The 27,454-nt window shown below is 36.5% G+C and overlaps 1 protein-coding gene across 1 annotated transcript in view; it reads right to left on the bottom strand.

Annotated features, from left to right (window-relative positions):
* SPRED1 (sprouty related EVH1 domain containing 1) overlaps positions 1-27,454 on the bottom strand; it is an 83,594-nt gene that overhangs the window by 33,999 nt on the left and 22,141 nt on the right. Inside the window, exon 2 of the mRNA XM_004609559.2 lies at positions 13,275-13,449. Within this exon, the coding sequence (XP_004609616.1) occupies positions 13,275-13,449 (175 nt within the window). The remainder of the gene's footprint in view (positions 1-13,274; positions 13,450-27,454) is intronic.

Genomic DNA, 27,454 nt, shown 5'->3' with positions numbered 1-27,454 from the left:
AAGATAAAAGTAATATTAGCAATAATGTTCACAGAAAGCAAGGCTCAATGTTTGTCATATTTGTGATTAATAGCACAATTAACAAAAAAAGCTACAGAAAGCAGCAATTACACTGCTGCCAAGAGATTACAATCAACCAAACCAACACTACCAAGTGAATTATCTATTGTGTAGGAAAAACAAGGCAATGGGATAAACGATTTCTGGCCATCATGGAATTTTATCTGTAAATTATTCATGTAGTTGGTGAAAATGCATTTTCTAGCCTAACTTCCTAAAATGTAGGTCTTTCATAACTGAACATAGGAGTCATGAAAAAAACTGGCAACTCTAAAAGGTTTCCAAAGTTCTAAAGACCAATGATGAGTTCAAAATCAACCACATAATGAATCTGAGTTGTTTCTGGCAACACTTGGATTTCTATGAGGATTTGTAAGAGATAATGAGTGAAAAAAGTTCCACTCTTCTAAAATACACAACTTACATACCCTACTCGTAAGAACTTCATTCTTTCTTTTGGGGGGCCACACCTTACAATGTTCAACGGCCACTATTCACTGGCTCTGCACTAATCACTTCTGATGGTGCTTGGGAGACCATATGGAACTGAAAGCCAGGTCAGCCAGGCAAACCAAGTGCCCTATCCTCTGTTCTCTCTGTCCAGCCCCAATAATTTTTTTGTGAGAGAAGATATGATACAAGGCAAGATGACTAATTCTAAATTTTGCCAAGTCTATCCTAATGCCAGCGTCAGAAGTCATTAAAAATACAACCTTACAAGGTTTGGAAGATACAGCTAATGGCTAGTGTGCATGCTTTACATGCAGAAGGTCCAGTTTTGATCCTCAGCAATGGGAAAGCACTCGCACATGTGAGGTCCTGGATTTTATTCCCAGCACTGCAAAATCCCCAGAGCACTACAGGGAACAACCCCCAAGCACCAAGCCAAGAGTAGCTCTCAATAAATTATTTGCCATAGAGGCAGGGGGAGGGGTGGAAAGGATACTGGGGACACTGGTGGTAGAAAACTTACACTGGTGGAGGGATGGATGTTAGATGTAGGACTGAAAGTCAAACATGAAAGCTTTGTAACTGTATCTCACGGAGATTTAATTTTTAAAAAAAGGGAGGAAAGAGAGTAGCCCTCAAGGACTACAAGGTGTGTCTCAAAAACAAAAAGCAGAGAGAGAGCGCAAGAGAGAGAGGTTCTCAAGAATGATGGTAGAGAGCGGTAATTTATATTAGTAAAAATTACCCCAAAACAAATTCATTAAGGTTTGAATAGAATCAGGACACATACTTCACAAAGAAAAAAGAAAAATATTATCTAAGAGAGCTTCTTAGTATAATAAATGAGGCTTGCGAGTTTTTGAGAATTAAAGGTACTGCTTGAGTAGTGCACTGACTACTCAAGCAGTACCACCTAATACATAGTAAACCTTTCCTTCAAAGGAAGACTTTTTATTAAGTTAGAGGAGAGGGAGCTCAGAGCCTTCAAACAGCTTGGGAATTGAGTCTATGGAACTTAAATTAATGGATTGTAAGACAGTAAAATGATTTCAATCTCCAAAGCCTTTTCCTTCTGAGAAAAAGTCTAGGGTGTTTTTATAGAAATGGGTGGGTTGGGGCAGGGAATGCTGTGGCCACTAAACTGAAACTTCTTAAGATATATTCCAAGTTATTTTGGGAAATATAGAGCAAAACTCTCATCATAAAATTACTGGACTGCTTGCCAGTAACATTTAAAATAGACCATGCCAAAAACGGATATGAGTATATTTTTGTTTCACTAATAACTAATAATTTGGGAGAAGGGAAGAAAATTAAGTATGTGCTTTAAAACTGTGTACTTTATTATAGTTGCTACCTTACAAAATAATTGTATGTTTACACATAATGTTATCTCAGAGTTGTATAGCTGGTAACAAGACAAACATTTTGTTAGTTTATTTCTGAAACACTTTGACTCCAATGAAAATACATTTTATTTTTAAAATAAAATACTCCAGATAAAAAGATAATACAGTGGGCTTTGAGAAGTTTGCCTTGTTATGTACCCGATTTGATCCCTGGTACCTCTTATTGTCCCTGAGCCTCATTATAACTGATTGCTGATGTTTTTGTTGGGCTTACCGGGAGCCAGGAGTAAGCCCAAGAACTACCAGAAGGCACTCCCTTCACCACACCCCCCACACCCCCACACACACCGTCTCCCTCCCTCTCTCTCAATTAATTAGATTCACATTATAAAGCCCAGGTTTCAGGGCGATATAAAAATGGGTATTTTTTATAAAGGAAACCAAGATATTCTATGAAATACAAAATTATAGTTAGCTGGGTTGGGGAGATGGTACAGGGGTTGCATACAAGAAACCCTGGTTCAATACCTGACACTGCATGAACCCTGCCATAACCTGTAACCCACCTCCCACTCCCTAACCCCCTACCCCACTTCCACATATACACCTAAGCACTGCTCAGAGTTGCCTTGGTGGCCCCTGAGTACCCGAGGGCACCCGAGGGCCCTAGCATTCAAATATACAGCCCACTTAGCTAAGAATTGCCAGGAGTGACTGCCAGGGATCCCAGACCACAGCTTGGAAGTCATCTACCCCACACCAATTGTATTATTTCATAGTGAGGTAACATTTATGTCTATGTGTTTTAATTATTCACAAACAAAATCAATAATATTTCATATTTAGCACTGTGTTGTGAGTCGAGTAGCATTTGTTTTTTTAAAGAGCAACAGTTTGAGAGACTAGCAGAGTAACTCAAGGACTGTAGCACAAGCCTGGCATACACTAGATCCTAAATTTGATCTTCATGCACAGCAGGCCCTCTGAGAGCTGCCAAGTATAGCCCAGGAGGCACCTAAGCACCACCAGGGTTGTCCTAGTGTTTCCCAGCTCTACAGGGTCCTAGCATTCCTAGTATGTCATCACAAGAAACGGTCCTTGGCCCCCGTAAGGACTGCTTGGAAACCCTCACTCCCTAAGTAATAGAATAATGGCAGTGGTTCTGTTTAGGTACCACAAAGAAAGGAGGGAGAAAGGGAATCAAAATTCTCTAAATATGCTTATGTTGTGAGACAAAGACTGAGTAAATACTGAACACAAGAATTTAAAGAGAAGGTCTGGCATGTCACTTAGTGGCAGAGTATGCACCTTGCATCTTTGAGACCCTGGGTTTGATCTCCAGCACCACAATAAAATAAAAAGAGAACAGAGACAGGTAAATGTTGCATAATCTTGTACTGAAGAAACAAAAGACTGTTGATGAGACAGCTGACAAATGAACTACAGACTAAAGTACTAAATTAATGTTAAATTTTGTAGGTACAATAGTTACACATTAATAATCTAAGAAATTATCCAATTTTTAAGATAAGAGACAAAGTAGGAGGTATGCAACTAATTTTAAATACTTCAAAAATAAATGTATGCGCAAGTGTGCACATGTACATGAGGAAATGGAGACTGATAAAAACATGCTAAACATAGAGAAGTCAGTAAAGGATATACAGAGTTTACACTATAGCCACAATGGATTCTTTTCAAAGACCAGTGACATTTTTTAAAAAGTACAGAACAACAAAAACCCATTAGAAACAATGAAAAGAGGGACAAAACTAAAGGCCTAGCTACTATCTAGAAAGTGGTAAAAATACAATGCAAGATTTTATAAATTAAAAACCTAAGTGAAATAGTTTTTTGGGGGAGGGGCATAAACTACATAATTTACTGCAACTGGGTGAAAAGAAAAATAGAAAAATATCAGAGATGCATAAGCACAAAAGAAAGCTAACAGAAAGAAAGAAAGGTAAACACTGTAAAGGCCTGAGAGATAGGAGTTGAGTGCATTGGCATTCATTAGCACTTCTGAGAAAGGGGTCAAGCATTGGCAAACAATAGATTCCAGCCAAATCCTATAGAATTTAGTTGGGAATACACTAACAAAAAAGATGAGGGTACTACAAACAATTTTTTAACTAGGACACTTTTGGGTAACTTCTGGTGGCCACAATAAAATACAATATAAAATTCTGGGGCACAGACAATATCCTCTACTTCTTTACCTGGCTCTTTCCCAAGTCCCCACAAATTCTTCACCCTACATTGGTTAAAAAAATTCCCTTCTCCCTCAATTGGGACTGAGTAATCTTGAAAATGGCTCTTTTAATTTTGAGAAAAATCTCAATGATCCAAGGATTAACTGCCATAAAATTTTAATTAACCAATTTACACAGTAATATCTACACATACAATAACCATTTTAAATCACAAAAATATCCCAAAACAATGGTAGTCTGAGATCTTCAGCCTTTAATTTGAAGTAAAACTAAAGGTTTGAATAATTTAATACATAAGGTTAAACTCCAAATTCAAAGCTTTGTATTACTGTGAACTGAAGCTTTAGGCTACAGACAATGGAGTGAGGAATATCTCAAATTAATGAAGTTTCAACCTCAAGAAACTAGAAAAACAGTTAAGTAAAAACCCAAAGCAAGAAGAAAGAAAAACCAAAGAAGAGCAAAGACAATATAAGAAAGGTTGGGAGATTGGAAGAGAATTAAATAAAAAGCAAATGAAACCAGTAAATCTTTAGCAATACGGACATTATCAAGTTATGATCTAGGGGACCAGCAATGTGACTCAAGTGCTATCTTGCATGCATGAGAGTTAAGTTCAAACCCTGGCAACCAAGCCCCACATCCTGGTATCCCTACAGTAACAAATACTGGTGCATAGCAACCCACACACCACCACCAAGTGTGCACCTCCTTCCTCCACAACCTTTGCAGCACTTCAAGAACAAAAAATGAAATAAACAACCAATTTCAGGAACAAAGGATCTCACTGAAGAGATATGTGTAATACCTGTGGGCAGAAAGACAAACAAAAATGGAGCAAAAAGAAAGACTTCACACAAATCGGCTCAACTGATTTTTCACTGGAGATGCTACAGTTTAAAGAATACAAAAGCAGTTTAATGGAGGAAGAATAATCTTTTCAACACATGCTACCAGAAAAACCGAACATAATAGGCACTGGCCTATATATCATATTTTTTATAACAATCAACTAAAAATAAATGGACCACAGACTTAAATATAAAAGGTAGAAGCATGAAACTTTTAGGATGGTATCAAGGATGTGCCTCATGTGGTAGCGCACATGCAAAGCATGTGGTGTTGAGCTCAATCTCTGGTACCATATGGCCCTCAGTGCACTACTGGGTGTGTTCCCTATAAAAATACTTTTGAAATTAAAAGTTCAGCTTTAAAACACAGGAAAACTACTTAGGACTTAAAACTAAAGAGTCTTGGAAATAACACCAAACTGTAATCTATGAAAGGAAAAAATGAAAAGGTACAAATCTATCAAAATTTGTACTTTTGTTCCATACTTTGCTCCCTGTAAAGAGACAAGAAATACTGCAGGTTAAGGAAGAGCTTTCAAAGCACACCACCACCACCACCCCTCAAAAAAAAAAAAAAAAGACTAATGGGAAAATAGGTATTAGGACATGAAATATAAAGGTATAGTACAAATAAGCAGCCCACTACTAAAATCAACATCTTTAGTACTTAAGTAAATGTAAATAATAAGTACAATAACAGAAACAGAAATAATATCAACTACCCAAAATGCTGACAAAAACCTTAGAAACTAGATTCTTCATACACTACTGGATAAATCTTAGCAGTTTCTTATAAAATTTAACATGCAACTACTGTAACTAGTAAGTATATACCAAATAACTAAATACCGAGTCATCTGCTTAGTAACTATATACCTAATCATCTCCCTCACAGGAATAAAGCCTCTATTTCCAGAAAAATTTATGCACAGAAGACCGTAATACCTTTTATTGCAAAACAGCCTACATGTCCTCCAACGAGTAAAGGTTAAAGAAACTGATATCCATCATGGAGTACTAGTCAACATTAAAAGAAACAAACTCCTGAAACACTTATCCTAGGTGATCCCTCAAGAAAGTATGCAGAATAAAAAAACACAAACCTTGGAGGTTACTATAATCCCAATTACATATCCCGTTTTATTTTGCTTTTGTGGATGAGGACTTAATCCTGGCTTTGTGCTTACTCCTGGTTATGCTCAGGGGACAATATGGGTACTGAGGATCAAACCAGAATAGGCATGCGAGGGAAGTGCCCTGATTGCTGTACTATCTCTCTCTGGCCCCACATGACAAAAACTGAAAAAATGAACAAGTGAGTGGTTGTCAGGCTAAGACCTAAGAGGCACATGTAGTTATAAAAATGCAACTACAGGGTGATTTGAACTAATTTCTATTTTTCCGGTGCGTGGATACAAGTGATTCAACTGGATAGACCTGTAAATATATAAACCTACATACATCCAAATAAGTACAAGTTAAATTGGGGAAATTTGAATAAGATACATTTGCTCAAAGTAAACATTCTCTTAGTGATATTCTATCAGTGTTTCTCAAAGCAAGAGTTACTGCCTCAGGGACAAATTTGGGGGGTAGAGGAAGTACTTTCTATAAAGGTAGATTCCAAGGGGGAGTTAACTTTTCTGAAAAGAAGGTATTAGGCCAACTAAGTTTGAAAACCTACTTTAATTTATTTGCTCTGGTTTGGGGGGCACACCTAGGAATAGTCAAAGTTTACTCCTGGCTCTATGTAATCACTCCTGGTGGTGGTCAGGGATAACATGTTATACTGAGGTCCAACACAGCTGTGTGCAAGGCAAGCACCTTAACCTCTGTACTATTCTCTTGGATCTAAAAACGTGTTTTATAGATTTGCAAAATACCACCATTGAGACAGGAAAGGTCAAAGGACCTCTTTAGACTACTCGCGATAGCAATTAATAAGCTATATTATTTCAATTAAAATGAATTATAAACAAGCACAGAATATTTGCAAAACAAATCTCAAAAAAAATACAAGTTGGGGTTATAGCTTTCTGGTAGAGTACATACTTTATGTGCTTGAAACTGATGTTTGCTCTTTGATATTTTGAATAACAAAGTAAAATTCTGGTGAGGACATTTAAGAAATGAAAAAAGACATTATAATAAAAGAAAGCACCACTGGGTGTGGGCCTCCCCTCTAAAAGGCAATTTAAAAAAAAATAATAAAGCCATAAACCACAGAACTGAGCGACAATGTAAGCATAAAATTCAAATTAAAAAACTTGAAGAAAAAAAAAAGCTGCCACAGGGCCAAAGAGACAGTACGGTGGTTATGATATTTGCCTTGCATGTGGTAGATGGGATTAGAATCCCCAGCACTCCATATGATCCCCCAAATCTGCCGGGAGTGATGCCAGATGTGGTCCCAAACACCCCCCCACAAATGTTCTGCCTGTCTAGCAGGAAGATAGGTGGGTAGGAAGAAATCTGGGGATAGTCACAGAGGGAAACTGACATCTTATAGCAGGATTGGAGTTGTGATATTTTATGCCTGAAACTCAACTATGAATGTTTGTAAACCACGGTGCTTTAATAAAAAGAAAAATTTAAAAATACCAAATGATAAAAAGTTGTACAAAAGTCACAAAAATCTTTTAGGTAAACAAGAAAATATTTAAGTGAATATAACGAAATGGGAAAAATAACAGTAAACTGTTTTATTGAGTTATGACAGGAAGAACAAAAAAAAATATATCCCCCAAATGAGTGAAGACAACAAATAACAGCAATTAGAAGACTAACGATATAAGATTGTAAGCCATATGCAGTATTGAAATGATCTTAAAATATACGAATCACATAAAAATAAACAGATGGAACTGAATGGGAAGTAGTATGGATTAAATTGGCATTTCTTGCAATCTAGGATAAGATCCAAAGACCAAATATCTTGGACTTTTCTCCTGCTATAAGAGTGAAAAATAAATTTCTGCTGTCTAGTCCACGAGGTCTATGGTGTACACCATCTAGCACACAGACAACACACAAAAAACTACTGATTAATTAGAATAGTATCAACCAATTAAAAGCATGGTATACTCAGACTGAAATATAATTCTAATAGTGCAAATATTTGTGAGACAATATTTAGAAAAGTAATGATCAATAATCTGAGATAGAATCTGAATTTATGTATTAGAGGCTACTGGTTATATAATAATGTAATGGCAGTTGGAATAAAATGGAAGGGATGTGAAATATATTATAGTATTAGTTTGCTGTTATTTTATATATTTTCTGTTTCTTTGGGTGACACCTTTCGATGCTCAGAGGTTACTACCAGCTTTGCACTCAGAAATTACTCTCGGTGGTGCTCAGCGGACCACATGAGATTCCAGAGATTAAACTGGGGATGGCCAGGTGCAAGGCAAAGCCCTACCCACTGTACTATCGCTCTGGACCCTGAATATATTATTAAATATACCACAATCAGTATAAAAAGATGGAAGCCAAAATAATGCTGAAAAATCATCTCAGTCAGTACAAACTAACAAAGAACATACTGATAACAGTTTAAAGAAAACGACTGAACAGAAAAGACAACATAGAAAAGAGCTGGAGGGAAAAAAAAATAGAGGAAAAAAAGAGCTGAAGTACTGAAATTTTACAAAAAGAAATGAAGACAACCAGGAAAGTAATATGGAACATATTCTAAGTTTTAGTTTTCAGGAAGCAGCCAGTTTCAAACAGAAAAAGAAGAGAAATGCTAACTGGGGCTTTTCCCCTATTTAATAATTAGGGTGGAGCGATAGCACAGTACAGTAGGTAGGGTGTTTGCCTTGCACAAAGCTGACCTGGGTTCAATTCCGCCGCCCCTCTGGGAGAGTCCAGCAAGCTACCAAGAGTACCTCGCCTGAACGGCAGAGCCTGGCAAGCTACCTGTGGTGTATTCGATATGCCAAAAACAGTAACAAAAAGTCTCACAATGGAGACGTTACTGGTGCCCGCTTGAGCAAATCGATGAACAACGGGAGGACACTGCTACAGCGCTAACAATAATTAGGAATACTGAAGAATGTACTACAGTTAAACAATTACTAGAGAAAGGTAAAAACTCCTGGCTTCTCAGGAAAATAAATCATTAATACAACCATCTTATTTTCTTTATAATCTTATTTTTTAAGGACTGACCCTAAAATGAACATATAATTTTGGACTAGCTGAATGTCATCATTATTTCTTCCTATTCCAATTCTAAATAAACCTGGTTTGCCCATGGTGCTTTCTCTAACTTGGTGTTTCTTATTTTCCCATCTACGACTTACTTATTACAATAGAAAGGAAACTGTTAACTGCCACTGTTTCGTCAGACTAACTATCCATCCACATTCTTGACTCTACTTAAGCTCTTACTATGCTATCTTTGGGCCAGAGTGATAGTATAGCAGGTAGGGCATTTGCCTTGCACAGGGCCGACCTGTGTTCAATCCCTGGCATCCCATATGGTCCCCCTAGTACTGCCAGGAGTAATTTCTGAGCACAGAGCCAGGAGTAACCCTGAGCATCTCCAGGTGAGACCAAAACAGAAAAATGCTATCTTTATATTAAGCTAATTTTAGGGAAATGATTGCCTTCGGGATAAATAGGAAAACAGATTAAAGGATGTGAGACAGGGCCATATTATAAAAGTACTCCGATGCTATGCTAAGAGATGAACTGTCTGGAAGACTGAAATACTAATGGAAGACTAGACCCAAGTTTTAGAAAGTTCATTATGACAATATAAAAATGAGATAGGTTTTAAAAAATGTACTGGGGTTAGAGAGATAGTACAGCAGGTAATGAAAGCACTTGTCTTACACAAATTTGGCCAGGGTTCCATCTCCAGCACATTTTATGGTCCTCTGAGCACTGCCAAAAGTGATTGCTGAGCAGAGCTGTAAGTAATCCCTAAGCACTGCTGGGTGTGCCTCGCACCCAAAAGCAAAACACAAACTTCTCGGCAGTGCAAGATATGAGAGAAAATGGGGCAAAAATGATAGTATATTGTGTAGGACATTTGCCCTGCACAAGACTAACCTGGGTTCAATTCCCAGCATCCCATATGGTCCTTCCTGAGTAAAGAGCCAGAAGTAACCCCTGAACATCACCAGGTATAACTCAGAAATTGAAAGAAAGAAAAAAAAAATGAGCCAATGAACTAGATGCAATAAAAAAAACTATCTGAACAGCGAAATGTAATATTTAGATTTGACTATAACTGATAAATCTTTTGTTAACCTTTACAAGATCTGCAACTATGTTCCAAGTTCATGTAAGCGTAGTTTAAGAACTTAACCCAAAACACAGATTCATACTAAAGATATCCAAAATTAAAAAATTTGAATATAGTAATCTAAATAAAAAGGCTTGTTCATGTTAGAAACCTTTATTCAAATCTACCTATATTCTCAATATTCTAAAATTATTTACATACCTCTCTACAGGAAAAAAACTCCCACCACTTTTTCCTCAATTTGTTCCCCCCTTAAAGTAGAACACTGCAGCTATATTTTATTATAATGTTTCTGGTTCTCATAAAAACGTATACTCCCCAAAGAATTGGAATTTCTGGAATAGAGAACTCAATGATCAGAAATGCACCTATGTTTTGTATGCAGAAATGGTTCACCTGACACCATGAAGTGCCCCTCAAGCGCTGCCCGGAGTGACCACTATGTATACCAAGCTGGAAGCAGCTTTTCAGCACTGTCAAGTATGGCCCCAACCCTCAAAAGAATTCGGATTTACATTTACATTACCTCCAATAATGTAAATATTAGGCTTGGTACTGTGCCTAGTATAATACCTAGCATATAATAGGTATCCAATAAGTATTTATTGCATGATATACAAACTTTTAAAAGGGATTATTCCATTAAATAATACAAGATAACGTTCCTACAGTATAAAATCAGGCACAGAGCAGCAACGTATCTGTCTATTGAAATATGAATGAGTGATACAATTGACAACAAAAACAGACCGGATTAAGAAAAAGTAAGAAACACACTAAAGCCAAACTAAAATAAAACTAGGAGGAAAGAGAAAACATAAAGTACCAGAGTAGGCACAAAACTGAACAGCAGGAAAAGGGGAGTGAAAAAGAAAGGACAGGAAATTGTAAAATTCCTCAAATGAACTGTTCTGGGTAACAACCAGATCCAGGAAAGTAGCCTGCTGAAATGAAGACCAGAAGGTCAAAACTGCAAGGAAAATAGGAATGATGATGAGGCTCAGATGTGAGAAAACTGGCTGTGGGAAGGAATAAATGGAAGTTAGTACATTAAAATGAAAGCTAGATGCCATTGGTAATTTGAATATATAGAAGTGTTTCCCAAAGTAGTGATACTACTGAGTGATGGGGTAGGGCTAAAACGCTGGGGTGTGGGTAGAAGGGTGGGCAGCAGTGGTCTCCAAGTGAGATTTATATAATTTTAAAAGGTAACAGAGTAATACTACTGAGGGGAATAGGAACCATCTCTACTCCCACAGCAACTTCTTTTTCCTTACTCTGTACTATGGTGAACAGGAGAACCATTTTCAAGAAAATGATGCTAGGGTGGCTAAATTGTAAGAGGAAAGTTACTTAGTTCATCTGGTTTTCAAAAAAAGAGCTCTGTAGAAAGTTTAAGATTTCATAATGAAATAATTCTCAGAGGCACAGTGGGAAAAGCTAAGCAGGAAATCGCTGTGCTGTACTTTCATGAAGTTCAATCCAAAACAAGGAAGATGTTCCACTGACTTTTTAAGGTTGTCCATAGTGGAAAGGGGGCAAGTCTAATTTTTTAATTAAAAATGCTTCTATATTAGATAAGCTTTCTTTGTAGGATATAAATACTCTATTTTTGGTTTAGATACTGATACTTCGGGGGTTAGAAACCATTTTTTAATTGTTTTATAAAACATCTGATATAATTAACACTTTAACTTCTGTAAACTAACTTTTAATCCATAACTTAATTACCTATTAATCTGAAATTTTTTTTAGGAAACTATAAACTTGAATTGCTTTCTTTAGCCTTTCCTGTATCACCTTAACTTTATCGGACAGCTACCTTGTAGTTTTGCTTTGACAAAGCACTGCACCATTTTTTTCTAAAGAGCATATTGGTAACCCAGGTGTTTTACAAGTTCTATGCATCGTTTAAAAATGTACTTCATTTTTTGGTCATCTTCTAGAATATACTACACTTAGAAAACTTGAGAGACAGGGGAGAGCAGAGAGCTTACTGGTAAGACACCTGCCATGTAAGTATGAAGAAGCCTACATTCTGGCAAGCACAACTGAAAGTAAATTTTTTAAAAATTCGAAACACACTTTCTATAGAAGTAACAATACAGATGCTAAAATGGCTAACAAAATATTTAAGGGGCATTCTAACTATTTTCAAGCATCTTAGAAATTTGGGGCACTTTAATTCTCATTTTGTTTTTAAATGTAGGTTTCCCTTTCACTTGAAGCAGCTTTTCAGACATAATTAGAGATGGATATGACCTCACAAACAAAATACAAGATCTCACACTGAAAAAAAGTAAACATCTGATAGTATCAATGGCTGGATTCAAATTTTAAAATGTACAGATGTTAAAAACTCATCTCATACAAGATGAAAATGATCAAAATTAAATTGGACACCAGGTAGCACCGAGTTTAGAATATACAATAGGAAATGAAGAAAAATAAACCTGAGAAAACTGGTGTCCCCAAGACAGAAATGAACAACAGTTTTCTATAAGCCTGATAAAATTATTGCCTCTGCTGCAACTGCAACTCTGCCATAATATGAAAAAGCAGTAACAAAAATGAATGAGGTTGGTAACGTTCCAATAAAAATTTATAAACACTTTAATTTGAATTTCAAATAATTTCCACATGTCACAAAATCACTTTTGAGTTTCAAATAAATTTCACATGTCACAAAATTCCTTTTCTATTTAAAGATGTAAAACCCATTCCTTACTCAGAGCTCATACAAAAGCGTGACTAGTATAGATTCGGTCTATAAATTTTACTTTGAAAACCTTTAATCTAAGATATAATAGGGAGAGGAGGAGGCAGGGGAGGTTGGTTTTAATAAGGAGGTAAGTTATGAAAGTTTTTATATTGCACCTAACTGAAAAAGTACTAACTCTATGTATATGTGAATTTCATTTACAAAGAAACTTGCAAATTTCAATACATTTAACATGGAAAATGCTCCAATAGTGTAATTGCTCAGAGGCAAAACCAATTCTCATAAAGGACAGTATACAGTAATCATAATTTCGAATGGACAATTCATTTTAAGCCTTAAAATTATAGCAATAAATGCATTATTCATTACCATTTTGTCCCTGAGTCGTTCTCCATGGATAAAAAAGTCAGCACAGCCATTCTCTTCCTGATGAGGGACTTTGAAGACAGTGACACAGCTTAGTCCACTCCCTCCAAGTGGTAACCATCCACCGCTTGAGTCATCCCGGGTCATCACCACAGCTCGTACTCGTGCATAACTATTACTGAAATAGATGCAAAGATTAGAAATTAGCTTTTCCATAAACAAAAACCAGTCAAGCCATCAGTCTCATTTGAGAACTAAAGACCACATTAGTTAGTATGTGGAAACTAAATTGCTACTTCCACAGAAAGCACCTACATGAAAGGGGTCAAAACCCATTAACTAACATAAAAAGGTTAACTTTCATCTTAAAGGGCAATCTCACTATGGAGAACTATGAAAATCTTATTTCAACTCATTACTTGAACAGTGCAAACAATGTGACTGTCATAAAACAAGTATGAATGACCTAAGTTACATGCACTGGGCAAACTGAAGGCTACTGCTTGAATGTATATATACACCTATCTCCTGCAGCAAATATAGCCAGGAGAAATCACTATCGTATTATATGATTGTGGTATTTCTAGCTAGTCCTAACATTTCTCAAATACGAATGCTGAAATAAACATGTTTTCTCAGATACCATATTTTTTTGTTCTTACAAACTGGAAATCTAAATCATGCAAATCACACAAATAAACTTCGTAACTTAACAGAAATGGTCTACATGACTTCCTTTTTCCAAACTATTCATCACTGCTCATCGATTTGCTCAAGCGGGCACCAGTAATGTCTCCACTGTGAGATTTATTGTTACTGTTTTTGGCACATTGAATACGCTATGGGTAGCTTGCCAGGCTCTGCTGTGCGGGCGAGATACTCTCGGTAGCTCTCCGAGAGGGACGAAGGAATCGAACTCGGGTCGGCATTGTGCATAAAACTGCATTTCATTTCATTTTTTAAATATTTATCTTAGCAACATTTATTGAAAAAAATACAGCCACCTAATGTCAACTCACCCTGTTAGCTCCCGTCAACATTTCATTTTCAATCTCAATCACTTCTCAGTAACCATAACTATGTAAGAAGTGTTTCATATACTATTACATTTTAGAACTGACATCTAAGCACTTCAGTTTTAAAACTTGTACAACAATTAGTAAAGTTCTTTCTAAAAGCAATGGACTTTTGCTGACTTGAAAAATTTAGAGACAGTATAACTTAAGTTTGTCTTGGTTATTCTGAATATAAGTTGAGGTCCTATGTAAGCACTATGTGTCTTTTCATATTGTAATGTCAGACTACCTACCAGTTATCATAGTGGTTATCTAAAATTCCCCCCTTGCCCTGTTTTACTGAAGAATATTTCACTAATACACTAACATGCTTGCTCAAAAAAAAATTTAACCTGTTAACAATTCGTAAAATAATTTTAAGAATTTTACAAATGTAAATATATATTTGCACAATCAACATGAACATTTTCTGGATTTCAGGAAATTCTCAATCAGGAAATTCTTCTTCCTATCAAATAGCCATTTGTCTGACTTTAACATAAACATTAAGTTTTATCTGTTATAGGTCTTCTTAGAAATAAAATCAAATAGGATGATGTCCAACTTCTTTTCCTCATTACAAAGTTCAATCCTTTTAATTGCTTGGTATTCTCACTAAATAAATAAAATCTCACTAGTTTACACAATGACAGAATTCAGAATGTTCCTACTTACTGCCTTTTAAGAAACAAAACTATAATAAACATTCAGGTATGTCTTTTATAAATGTATGCTTTAATTTCTTAATTACCTAGGAATGGACCTGATATAGTTTATCTACACATTATCAGTTTTCAAGTCTCCTAAAAATTTACTGTTTTCTGATGTCTAGTGATGTTGAGCATCATTAGGACTTATTGGTCATTTGTATGCCTTTATCGTTCTTTTTTACTTATCTGTTACTCTTTTTGTCACTAATTCTGAAGAAGTTCTTCTTGACAGAGGTTTTCTGTTATTGAGCTGTAAGCTTCTAGATTTTTTTAAAAAATCCTATTTCTTTATGAACTTTTTTTCTATACATATATATATATTTTTTTTTTTTTTGCAGGGTTTGGGTCACAATTCTCTATTCCAGGATAAAACCAGGGCAAGACTTGTACACAGCAAGCACCTTGTCTGCTATACTAACTCTCCATCCAGAGCTGTGAACTTTTACAGCTGCACTGTGCACTGTGCTTGAGTCAGGAATCTAGAGTCCAACTTTCATAAGCTGAATTTTTTCAGCTAAGCAATATACCAGCTGTGTATCCTTGAGAAAGTTGTTTCTATTTTAATAAACAGAAAATAGAAAAGACTGTCATGCTGGGACTAGAAACATGGTACAGCAGCTAGGGCGCTACACCTATCAGTTCTGGAAGGACCTGGTTACTCACTGCAATCCTCTGCCTGGTCAATGTTTGATCCAAGCCTAGGGGCACCCCCATGGCCTCCCAGAGCACTGCTAGATGTGGTTCTGGTGGTTCCTAAGCACTACAGGTAGGACCCTATTTAAAACACACACACACACATCCAGTCTATAGGACAAAGGTGCACATCAAGTAATTTTAAGGTCCTACAATCTGCTACCTGAATGCTGGCTACTTCACACCATCCTTAAGTAAATCAGAAAACTGTTACACTTACAGAACTGTTAAGTCACACATTACAAAGGAAACAAAATATTAAATAATATTCCAACAGTGCAATGTAAGATGAATTAAAGTGAGTGAGGAAGACAACCAAAGGGGTTTAAATGTTATATGGTTTTGTTTTAAAGTGTGAGTGTGGGGGGGGGCATGGCTGAGAGGGATAGTGCAGTGGGTAATGGGCATACCTTGCATTAGCTAAATCCCATCCTGATCCCTGCTAACATGTGGTCCTCTAGTATTGCCAGGATGACTTAGGTGACTCCTACATCACAGGACTCAAACAGCACTACATCCTCAGACCCACAGAGTGAACCTGCCATCTTGTTAGCCGGGAGGGTCCCAGTCTCATGAACACTGTGGGACAGAGATCACAAAATAAGGGGAGTGCAGAACAGGAAGTTTTGAAATAATGGAAAAGGTAAGGAAACAGATTCTTCCCTAAATTCTTCAGAAGGACTACTACCTCATCAACACTTACTTTTCAACATTTATTGTAGTTTAGACGTGGTAACACTAGTGTTAACATTTTTAAGAAAAGACCATCAAGAATCCAAGGCTCACCCTATTGACAACACCCTTGGAATCTATTTAGAAATCCCAAACAGGGCAGCTTGCAAAAACTCTTACTATAAAACGAACCTAAGATAGGTTCCCTCAGTCCTCTCCCCTCTGAAGCCTGTTTCTCTCCCTCTTTTCATATCTTTTCTCAATAAAACTTGAAAAATTAAAAAAAAAACTTGAAAAATTAAGATGTTACAACATGTACATTCTTCAGCTGTCTAAATTTGTTCATTCCAAATTTATGATAGTTTAATATACTTAACTTAGGAGACAGTTCCCTATTAGAACTTCTTATTTTAGAAGAGATTATTAACCATAACTAAGAATAGGCAATTCTTCTAAATATTACTTACAAGAAAAAAGCATTATTTATTTGTTTTGGGGCCACACTTGGCTGTGCTCAGGGCTTAATCCTGGCTTTGCACTCAAGGATCACTCCTGGAGGGGGTTGGGGGACCATATGGGGTGACTGAGATCAAACTCAGGTCAGCCATATGAAAAGCAAGTGCCCTACCCACTGTATTATCTTCGGCCACAAAAGAACGTCAAACCAAATTAGAGGCTTCAGGGAATTCTTTTGAGGGAAATGAAAAACTACAATTCTGAAGAACAAATAAACAGAAATGCACATGCTATCCTTTTCAGATCAATCATTCTCTATTTTGCTAGATAACATCAATCTTCCCAACAGTTTTGGAAAAACTTTATATGCCTTCTGCTTCTGGCACTGCCACTGTTCATTCCTCTAGTTTCTTAATTATCAACACGGATGCTATAATTTCATCATTCAAGTTGTTCTCTACGCCTATGTTAGAAGAACTAGCAATAAATAAAGGTTTCATTGCTGTAACTCAGAATGTAAAACATAGGAGGCAAACACCAATACTAAAGTTTGGGACCTAAACTTTAGTATTAGTGTTGACTTCCTATGAAGTCATTAGAAAAAAATAGAGCAAATTACTTTTTTTTTTTTTTTTTTAGTCAGGGGAGGCTACTCACTCTGTGTAGGACAGGGGAGAGGGACATGCAGTGCTAAGGCTGGAACCTCATGTGCCTCACTTATCCATAGACCCTGCTGAAAATTTTAATAAAGCAATTCATTTTCACAGTGACTTTAGTATGGTAAAATAAGAATTTTACCATTTTAGTATGGTAAAATAAGAATCATAGTAAAATTATAAGATAATTTAATAAGGGGGCTGGAGCAATAGCACAGTGGGTAGGGAGTTTGCCTTGCACGAGGCCGACCCAGATTCGATTCCCAGCATCCCATATGGTCCCCTGAGCACTGCCAGGAGTAATTCCTGAGTGCAGAGCCAGGAGTAACCCCTGTGCATTGCCGGGTGTGACCCAAAAAGCAAAAAGAAAAAAAAATTAATAAAAATCAAGACCAAAATGTTGATCTCATCTATGTTATCAGACATATTAGTTTTAAAAACTGAGTTAAAGAACTGAGATAAAGCAGTAACTCTTGAATTCATTAAAGTGCAAGTGTATTTCTTCAAAAATACTTCTTTCTGAGCAGGGTACACTAAGTCTGTTCAGAGGTCCAGTACATACTCCTAAGAAAGTAATTCTTTCCCAGTATTTTTAGATGTCTTTCACTAAGGAAACCAGTAGAATCCCTAACAGTTAATACCCATTAGTGTCAATATATTGTCTGTTCCTATGGAACAGTTCTGTAATGTCATCTCATTCAATAAAGGTAAACAACCACACAGCCTCATTTTTTTGAATGCATAAATACTGAAGCATTTAAAGCACAGCGTTATCCATACTGAGAATACATGTAAAGTTCTGGCATTTAATATGAAGAAATAAGAACTACAAAAATAAGCTGCCAATCCAGCATATGTCAGAAGCCAGTTCCTCAAGGATCAGGCAAACAAGGCTAGGAAGATTTAAAAAAGAAAAGTTATAAATTCAGTGGCATTCATATTAATTAATTAATCACAATAATCTCCCAAGAAAAAAAAATAAGTATCTCCATATAGAGTACTAAAAAAAAAAATCACCAAATTGAGAATGTGACTTGAAAGTAAATTGGAGTGTGTGCCTCCATAAAACAGACATTTAATAAACACTTCTATGACTGAATAGAGAAATTAAAAAGAGAAAATCAGGAAGTCCTTCTTGTATCGGGAAGAAGAATTTTTAGAGAGAATCTAGACAGTACAGGTGATTTAAGCATTAAATTGAGAATCTAGTCAAAATTCAGTAAGTTTTCATGGTATAATTACGCACATAAATATACCATGTTAATAATGCTTCATCCTACAAAGAGAAATTTAGCCTATTTCTCTGAAAATGCCATAGAAGTCTGAGAATAAAAATAATTTACAAACAGCAAATCCTAACTGTGCAATTTTATACTTTTCCCCTTCCAAATGGAACATAAACATGGATTTAATTTTCACCGAAAACTTAATATCCTGTAACCATGTTGTACAATAGAAATATAAACCATACATATAATTTTCAATTTTCTAATAAAGTTATATTTAAAATAGAACAGTACTGAAAATGGCAAAGTAGCTACAAAGGCTCAATTCTAAACAGAAATGATAGTAGTTTTTATAAAAACACAGCAAAAAAATGGTATCACTTTTGTCAGAAGTCTAATAAACAGCCAAAGGTTCCCAGAGACCAAGCAAGTACTAAATCAAGAAAAAGACAACTTAAAACAGTAGGAAAGCTTTGTTACCCTTTCTATTTTCTCTAGACCTAAACACTCCCAATCCCTTTCCTTGGAGGTGGTTCTGAATAATGGCCACCAGCTCTGCAAAGAACGGAGACAATCTTACTCTGAAATGTTCACTCTCTATCACACATTTGCAGATAATTCCCAAATGCTTTCCCTTTGTTATAAACCAAAGTAGGTGTCCAAGAGAAAAAGACATGCACACATTATTTTCTTATCTGGAAGACTCTATAGCAACCTCAGGGACTAGAGAGAAGAGAACAACAGTAAAGCATTACCTGGCATGAAGTAGACCCCAGTACAATTCCACTCAGCATGTAAGGTCCCTGACCAAGCCCGGAATAAGCCCTGAGCATCACCAGTGAGGTCAAAAAACAAAATTAAACAAAACTGAACTACTTTGAATTCTTAGCTTCTAGGGACTAATGCCTTCTTCTCCTCCTAGTAAATTCAATGTATTTAGCATCAACAATGTTCATTACGAACTTACTCTTGATTCCCTATCATCTGTGATTAACGTCAAGCTTTTTTGTTTTCTTCGTTGTGAGCCACACTTGGCCGTCATCAGGGGTCAATTCTGACAGTGATGGGGTGCCAGATGGCTCCCCGATGCAGAACATGCACTCCAGTCTTTGAGCTAGTTCCCCAGTCAGTAACGTCAAACTTTTATCTCAATTTTAGTTCCCTGTTCCACCCTTACATGTAAGAGTTCTATTTAACATTTTCTTATTTTATCAAAATCTTTCTACTGTAATAAGAGTTCTTAAGACAGATGTTGTTAATACCAAGAGTATCTTCACACAAGAACAAATAATTAGATAAAGCTACAGTACTTTTATACAGTGGAATACTACTCAGCTGTATGAAAAGATGAAGTCCTGTAATTCATTGGTAAGGAGAAAATCTGTTGATATCATGCTGAGTGAAATGAGTCGGAGGGAGAGGGACAGACACAGAATGATCTTGCTCAGATGTAAGACATAAAATGCAGAAATTAGAGGGAATAACCAATGCCCAGAGGGAATAGAAATGAAGATCTGGAGAACTGGCCCTTTGGGGAAACTTGCCCCCATGGAAGGACTGGGAACAGGTCTGGGAAGGGACCACTACGACCATGAGAGAATAAAGTGTTCATTCTGGACAAGGGCTAAGTGCTAAAAGGAGGTGATAAGATACTGCATCAGTAACAGTATTGTAAACCACAGTGAAAAACCTAAAAAAGAAAAAAAAAGAAAAAAAATGCTTGCCATAGTGTAGGATGGGGAACAGGAAGGAAACTGGGGAAATGGTAGAGAGAAGAGGATACTGGTAAAGGCACTGGTTGAAACACTGTATGCCTGAAACCTAACCATAAATACCTTTGTTAACTTTGTAATTCAGGAGATTCAATTTACAAAAGAAAAGAAAAAGTATCTTTAACATCTATTCAATGAGTTGTTAACATCTGTTCAATGAGTTATTATTTGAGCTAAATAATCAAGGTCCACATAACCTAAGTAGGCTATTCTGCATCCTAAATTCGAAATAAGAAGTGCAGCTGCACAACCTCAGGATTTCATATTGCAGCCGAGGAATTCTTTAATACCACAATGGGAAATATGAAGGAATAAAGTATCATAAGTAGAAGAAACCACTTCTCACTTAAAAGGCTTATACAAGAACCAAAAGATCTTGAAATAGTCCCATAGACTAGTTTCTTGAAATCCTGGCAAAGGATTTACCCAGGTACACTGAGCTCTGGGCAGATCAATGCTTTCCGTAAGTATGTAAATTCACTTATAATCCTCTTAGTCCAGATCTTGTTTATCCATCAGTAAGAATGCAGTAAGAATGTCAGTAAGAACCACTGACATTCCATCTTCATCAGAATCCCAGAGTACCAGAGTTTAAGAAATGAACTAAAGGCTCATTTTCCATTAAGGACAGAATAAATTTGATTGTGTATTACTTTAAAAATTTTCAAAGAATGCAGGAAACAGCATTCATAGATTATCATGGTTTATAGGGTTTATAGGGTGTAAGAGCACTAGTTCAATACCAAAAGATACTACATGTGTGGGGCAGACTAGATCTTCTGTTTATGCCTGGTTGTATCTGCTGCCTGTGATCCCAAGGACAGGTTTCTAGTTGCACCACACCCAGGTGTTTATGAGCAACACTCAAGGCTCCAATACCCAGTGAGCCCATGCAAGCATTATGGTTATGACTTTTGAGAAACAAGTATGAGAGAATCTCACCAACCCCCAGAAAGCAGTAAGAACAGATGTGCAAGATCACCACAAGGGCTGGAGCGAATAGCGCAGTGGGTAGGGTGTTTGCCTTGCATGCGGCCAACCCGGGTTCAATTCTCAGCATCCCATATAGTCGCCCGAGCACTACCAGAAGAAATTCCTGAGTGCAGAGCCAGGAGTAACTCCTGAGCATTGCCAGGTGTGACCCCCCCCCACACACACACACACAAAAGAGAAAGATCACCACAACTAAAGGAGTGAGTCCTATTTCTAGCAGACACTATGGTCAAGTGTGTAAACATACCACCCTCTCCCCTGAACCACTCTGAGTCATCACATCAACAAAGGAAAGGGGTAAAGTAAAATAAACATTAAAAAGCAATCTTTTTTCTTTTTTGGTTTGGGGACATACTGCACTCAGTGCTCAGGGACCATTCCTAGAGAAGCTCAGGGGACTGAGCCTGTAGTTACAGGGACTGAACCTAGGTTGACTGCATGCCAGATAAGCAGACCTAGACCTTCTGTTTATATCTGGTGTATCTGTTGCGTGTGACAGTACAGTAAGTGGGTCTGTATCTCTCCAGCACCTAAAGAAGACTTTTTAACATTTGTTAAAAGGTAATGTTTAGGGGCTTAAAAGATAGTACAAAGGGTAGGGTGCTTACTTTGCAGTGGCCAAGGCAGGCTCAATCTCTAGCACCTCATATGGTCTCCCAGGCCCTGGAAAGGAGTCATCCCTAAGTACAGAGCCTGAAATAACCTTGGACACAGCATGGTGGCACCCCCCCCCACAATTTTTTTGGTAATCTTTTTAAAAAGTTACTATCTAGGGGCGAGATGGATAGTAGGGTGGGGTAGGATGCCTTGTATGAGGCTGATCCAGGTTTTATTCCTGAGAGCAGAGTCAGGAAAAATCCCTAAGCACTGCCAGCTATGGACTCCCTAACCCAAAAGTTACTATCTAAACTGCTAAGTAGATGAAGACATATTTACATATGCACTGAAAGAAGTTTGTGTTTGCATACTATAATTTGTAATGCATAATTTCAGTTATCCAAATATGAATATTGCCTCATTATGTTATAAATTTTCATTGTGTAAAAATAAAAATCAGGAAGAAAATCTAGCAGTACACATATCTGACAATCTAAGTTGTAAATCTGAAAAACATTACTGCTAAGGTAACAAAAATACATCACCTAAAATCTCACAAAAACAAGAAAAAAATATCTAATAACATCTTAACAAAAAAGTGAGTAAATATTTTGAAACATTAAAGCAGTTTACACCATCAACTAGTTTATTTGTGCTGCAGGGGAGATTTTAAAAGTGGAGGTAGAAGACATAGTCTCCTCCCTATCAACACTTCTGAGGAGAAAAGTCTGAGTTGCCAATTAACCAAAAGAACAAAAATCCCTTTGGGGATCAAAACAAAAGCACTCTCTCTTGAAAAATGTTTTCATTTAGACTAAAATAATTAAGCCTTCATTTTAGAGCCAATTTTCTTATAGTGAGATTTCCTTAACCCTCAATGTCTCCATACCCATTACATAAATAGTAAAGTGATACAGCAAGGATTTTTTTTTTTTTAAAGTCTTTTGAATAAAGTCTTTGGGGCTGGGCTGATACAATTAAAGAAAAAAAAAACCCAACAGAACAAAACAGTATTCATGTTATATGTATTTAAGCGAAATTAATTTATCTTATTTTTTCAGCTCATTCTCATTTTATCAAAAAGCCATTGGATTTGTGTAAAGTTAAAAAGGAATCCCTTTTGTACATGTGTATAGCCATACAATGTTTCCATACACTGTCTGCATGTGGACGCAATATGTGACAGTCAATACGGGAAACTTAGCAGAAGCTCTACTATTAAATTATTCAACTAATACTAGCAAAGCTTCAAACTAAGTTTTAATTTTCAAACAAAACTGATTTCATGTTATTTTATTTATTATTTATTTTTGGTTTTGGGGTCACAACTGGCAATGCTCAGTACTCCTTGTTCTGCCCTCAGGAAATTACTCCCACTGGTGCTTGGGGGATTTTGGGATGCCAGCATCAGCTGCATTCAAGAAAAGCGCCCTAGCCACCGTTCTATAACTCTGGCCCCAAAACTGATTTCATTTTAGCGTTGATTCTGGTTAAGGTTCCTCTTTCCAATTTCCTCAGTAGTTCTAAGTACACAAAATTCTTAAGTCATAGGAGATAGTGACTCTTTGCAGAATTCAAAAATACAGATATTGTGTCTCATTTCTCTGCTTCATTATGGGTTGGTTACTAAAACAATCACATAAGGGAGGCAAGGGAAGGTCTTTGGGGTGAGGAATGGAGGACAGGACTCAAACTAAAAATCTTGACAGTGAAGGAAGTATGACACCAAGAAAAATTGGTACTATTGAAAGAAGAGATAAGATATGCTTGGCCCTGAAACTCAATCCTAAATAATTGTCGCTCTGTAATTCACAGCAATTTAATTAAAAAAAATTTAAGATATGCTTGGCAAACTGAAACAATATAGATGACTTTTACAATAACAAAGATATTTTGTTTAGTGAGAGAACAGTTGTTTCAGGTAAACAATTGTTTAAAGTGAATGGTCATTATATGGATGGATAGCCAATGGGCATGTGAAAAAGTGTTCAATGTCAGGGAAATGCAAATCAAAATGACAATAAGGTATCACCTCACACCAATGAGAATGCTATATATCAAAAAATGTTGGTATCAACTATTGATGGTGTGAATGTGGTCTGGTCCAATCTCTATAGAAAGCAGTATGTTGATTTTTAAAAAAATAAGAATGTAATTCCATGTGATCCAGTGTTTCCACTTCTTGGCATCTACCCTTGAATATTAATTTGAAAAGATAAATGCACTCCCATGCTCACTGCAACACTTACTATAACAGTCAGGATATGAAAACAGCTCTACTGTCTGTCTAACAACAGATGAATGGAGAAAGAAATTGTGGTACATATACAGAGGAAATACCATGCACGAAACCATGCAATTCACTACAATGTGGCTGGAACTGAACTGAAAGGTGTTAAAGTAAATCACAAGTAAAACAACAGATAATCTCATTCATTTGTAGAAGAGACAAAACAAGGAAAAGAGACAATGAATACCTTTGACCTTGGATCACAAAGCAGATTAGTAAGCAAAGGAAGAGAATGAAAATCAGACTAGCGGCATTAGCTAAGGATGATGGTATTTTGGTGATAGTGGGGTGCACTATCTCCGTACATTATTAATATGTAACGCTACGGTAGCAATGTTACCCAAAGTATTTGTTTAAAATGGATAGCCGAGCCTGGCAAGCTACCTGTGGTGTACTTCGTATGCCAAAAACAGTAACAACGGCCCTCATTCCCCTGACCCTGAAAGAGCCCCCAATATGCCATCGGGCCATACTAGCACATGACAGGGATGAATGGAGATGTTACTGGCGCCCATGTGAGCAAATCAATGAACAATGGGATGACAGTGATACAGTGATATATAGTCTTTAAAAGAAAACAATAGAGTATGCAGCAATGCATATTATTCCTGCATGAGATGGAAGATTACTGAAGAGAACAACAATAAATAAAACTAAAACAGGCAAGGTGATGGCAGGCAGTAGATGCAGGTTCAATCCCTGGAACCAAATACAGTTCCCTGCAGAGTAAGGGTTAAAAACGAAGCACAGACTGGTGCACCCCCCCCCCCCCCCCAAATAACTCAAAAAGGGGGCCAGGTTATATGAAGACAACAGCACAGAAGTCAAAGATTTCTGGCCTGGTTTTCAAATATGCTAAGAGCACTCCAAGAAAGTAATTAATAATCCCTAACAACATTAATCCTGGTACATAATACATGCTGGTTTTTAAAAAAATTCACAAAATTGATGGAAAAGGGTCAGTCACAGTTGCAGCTTTTCCTACTAAGATGAAGACAGAGGGCTCAATTTTCACCACTGGCTCTGAATATCTTACTTCTTTTCCGTCAGTTTGACCCAACAGATCAATAGCAAATCTGACTAATGAAGAAAATTTTAAACTATTTGGGAAATGCAACAACCCAACGTCCATAAACATAATTATAAAGTCGTAGTGATAGTAGTAAGTACATCAATCCTATCACCAGAATGGCTATGAATTTGACTGACCATAATTTATATATGGAGGGGACAATTATTAAGCTCTTTAATCATGAGTCTTTGGATGTAAACAACTTTACAGATGTTTTAAGTAAAAGAGCGAATGTAGTTGTTTTTATCTGGGAAATGCTCCAGAAATTTCTTCCTATGGGAGTTCTTCATAAAGTAAAAGTATGTGAAACAGACAGTAATATTGTAGTCTATAAAAAAGAATAGCTCCTAGGGACTGGCACTATAGAGAGGCTGAATTCTTTCCAAATTTAAAAAAGATCTTTATCCTCTTTGCCTATAAAATCATCCCACAGGCCAGAATGATAGTACAGCACAGCAGCTAAGGTGTTCGTCTTGCATGAGACCGACTTTGGTTTGATCCCTAGAATCCTATGGTCTCAAAGCACAGGGCCAGGAGAAAGACCTGAGCCCCAGAAGATGTCCCCTACCACCCCTTAAAAAAAACAATGACCCCATAACAGTTGTACTTTCACACTGAGTTCTGGAGAACCTAATTTATTAAAATCATTGTAAAACCTACTTTAAATTCAATTTATGTAAGACCAAATTTGTAATGTATCATGGATATCATTAAAAGTCTTTTATCTATGGATTTAAAAAATCACTTCCTTTTGGGCCTGAGAGACAGAACAAGAACAGCAGGAAGGGCGCGTGCCTTGCACGTGGCCAACCCAGGTTTGATCGCCAGCATTTCATATGGCCCATTGAGCACTGCCAAGAATAATTCCTGAGTGCAGAGCCAGGAATAACTCCTGAGCACTGTGGAGTATGGCTCAAAAAGCACCTCCCCCAAAAGTATCACTTCATTTTCATGAAAGAATCAAATATATGGATATATTAATATATAGATATAAGCCAATTAATTATATCTATATATAATTAATTCAACAGAAAATTTACCAAGTTTCTGATTGATAAACTTAACAACTAAGATGCAATCCACGTTAAGAATTCACATCACAACTAACCTGAAAAAGAGCAAAGTTTCTTAATCACCATCAAAATTCAGAAGCACAAGAGGTGAATTCAGGAAATAAAAGTTATGAAAAAGAATTGGAAAGTAAGAAGATAAGTAGAATTGCAAGGCAAGTGGAAACTACTAATAAGACTGAGCTTTAGGGAAAATATGAATAGGTATCTCTTAATATGCAAAAGAGAAACTGAACTTATTTGGGAGCATGATTTGAACACAAAAGTACTCATAGAATTTATACAAAGATGTGGGAGAGCATTTCTCCAGTAATAAAGTATAATCAAAGGACTAATTCAGTCTATTTTAAGATAGCCCAACTTTTAATAGAAAAATGTGAACTTTCATCTAATGTCATGAAGATTCAGATTCAGTTTATACGAATACAAGCATCTTAGTTATCAAACTAAGTCAGACAAATATATAAGTAAAGATCACTGCTTGAAATACTTACAATACTTGCTTTGGTAGAGGTTGTAGCCATCTAAAGGGAAATCTTTACATTCCACTCCAGCAGCTAATGTGCAGGAACTCAAGCTCAGTATTATATGAATGTTCTGATTTTCTTAGAGAAGCTGGAAATCTTGACTTTACAAAAATCTTACAAATTTTACCTCCAATCTTTAACTTTACTTAAAATTAGAAATAAATTTACTTACTTAGAAATACTTAGAAATAAATTTACTTACTTAGAAATACTTAGAAATTACTTAGAAATATTCTTTATTCATTAGAAATAAAACTATTTTTATCCCTGTATTTATCTAGTTTTATAAAACTAGAATTCAAAGTGCTGGAGCAATAATACACCGGGCAAGATGCTTGCCCTGTACACACTGATCCTGCACACACTGACTCAGGTTTGACCCCCGGCACCCTGT

This window comes from Sorex araneus, chromosome 3, assembly GCF_027595985.1.
Source record: "Sorex araneus isolate mSorAra2 chromosome 3, mSorAra2.pri, whole genome shotgun sequence".
Taxonomy (NCBI): domain Eukaryota; kingdom Metazoa; phylum Chordata; class Mammalia; order Eulipotyphla; family Soricidae; genus Sorex; species Sorex araneus.
The sequence above is the reverse complement of the archived record's forward strand: the minus strand, read 5'-3'. Positions and strand labels throughout refer to the sequence as shown.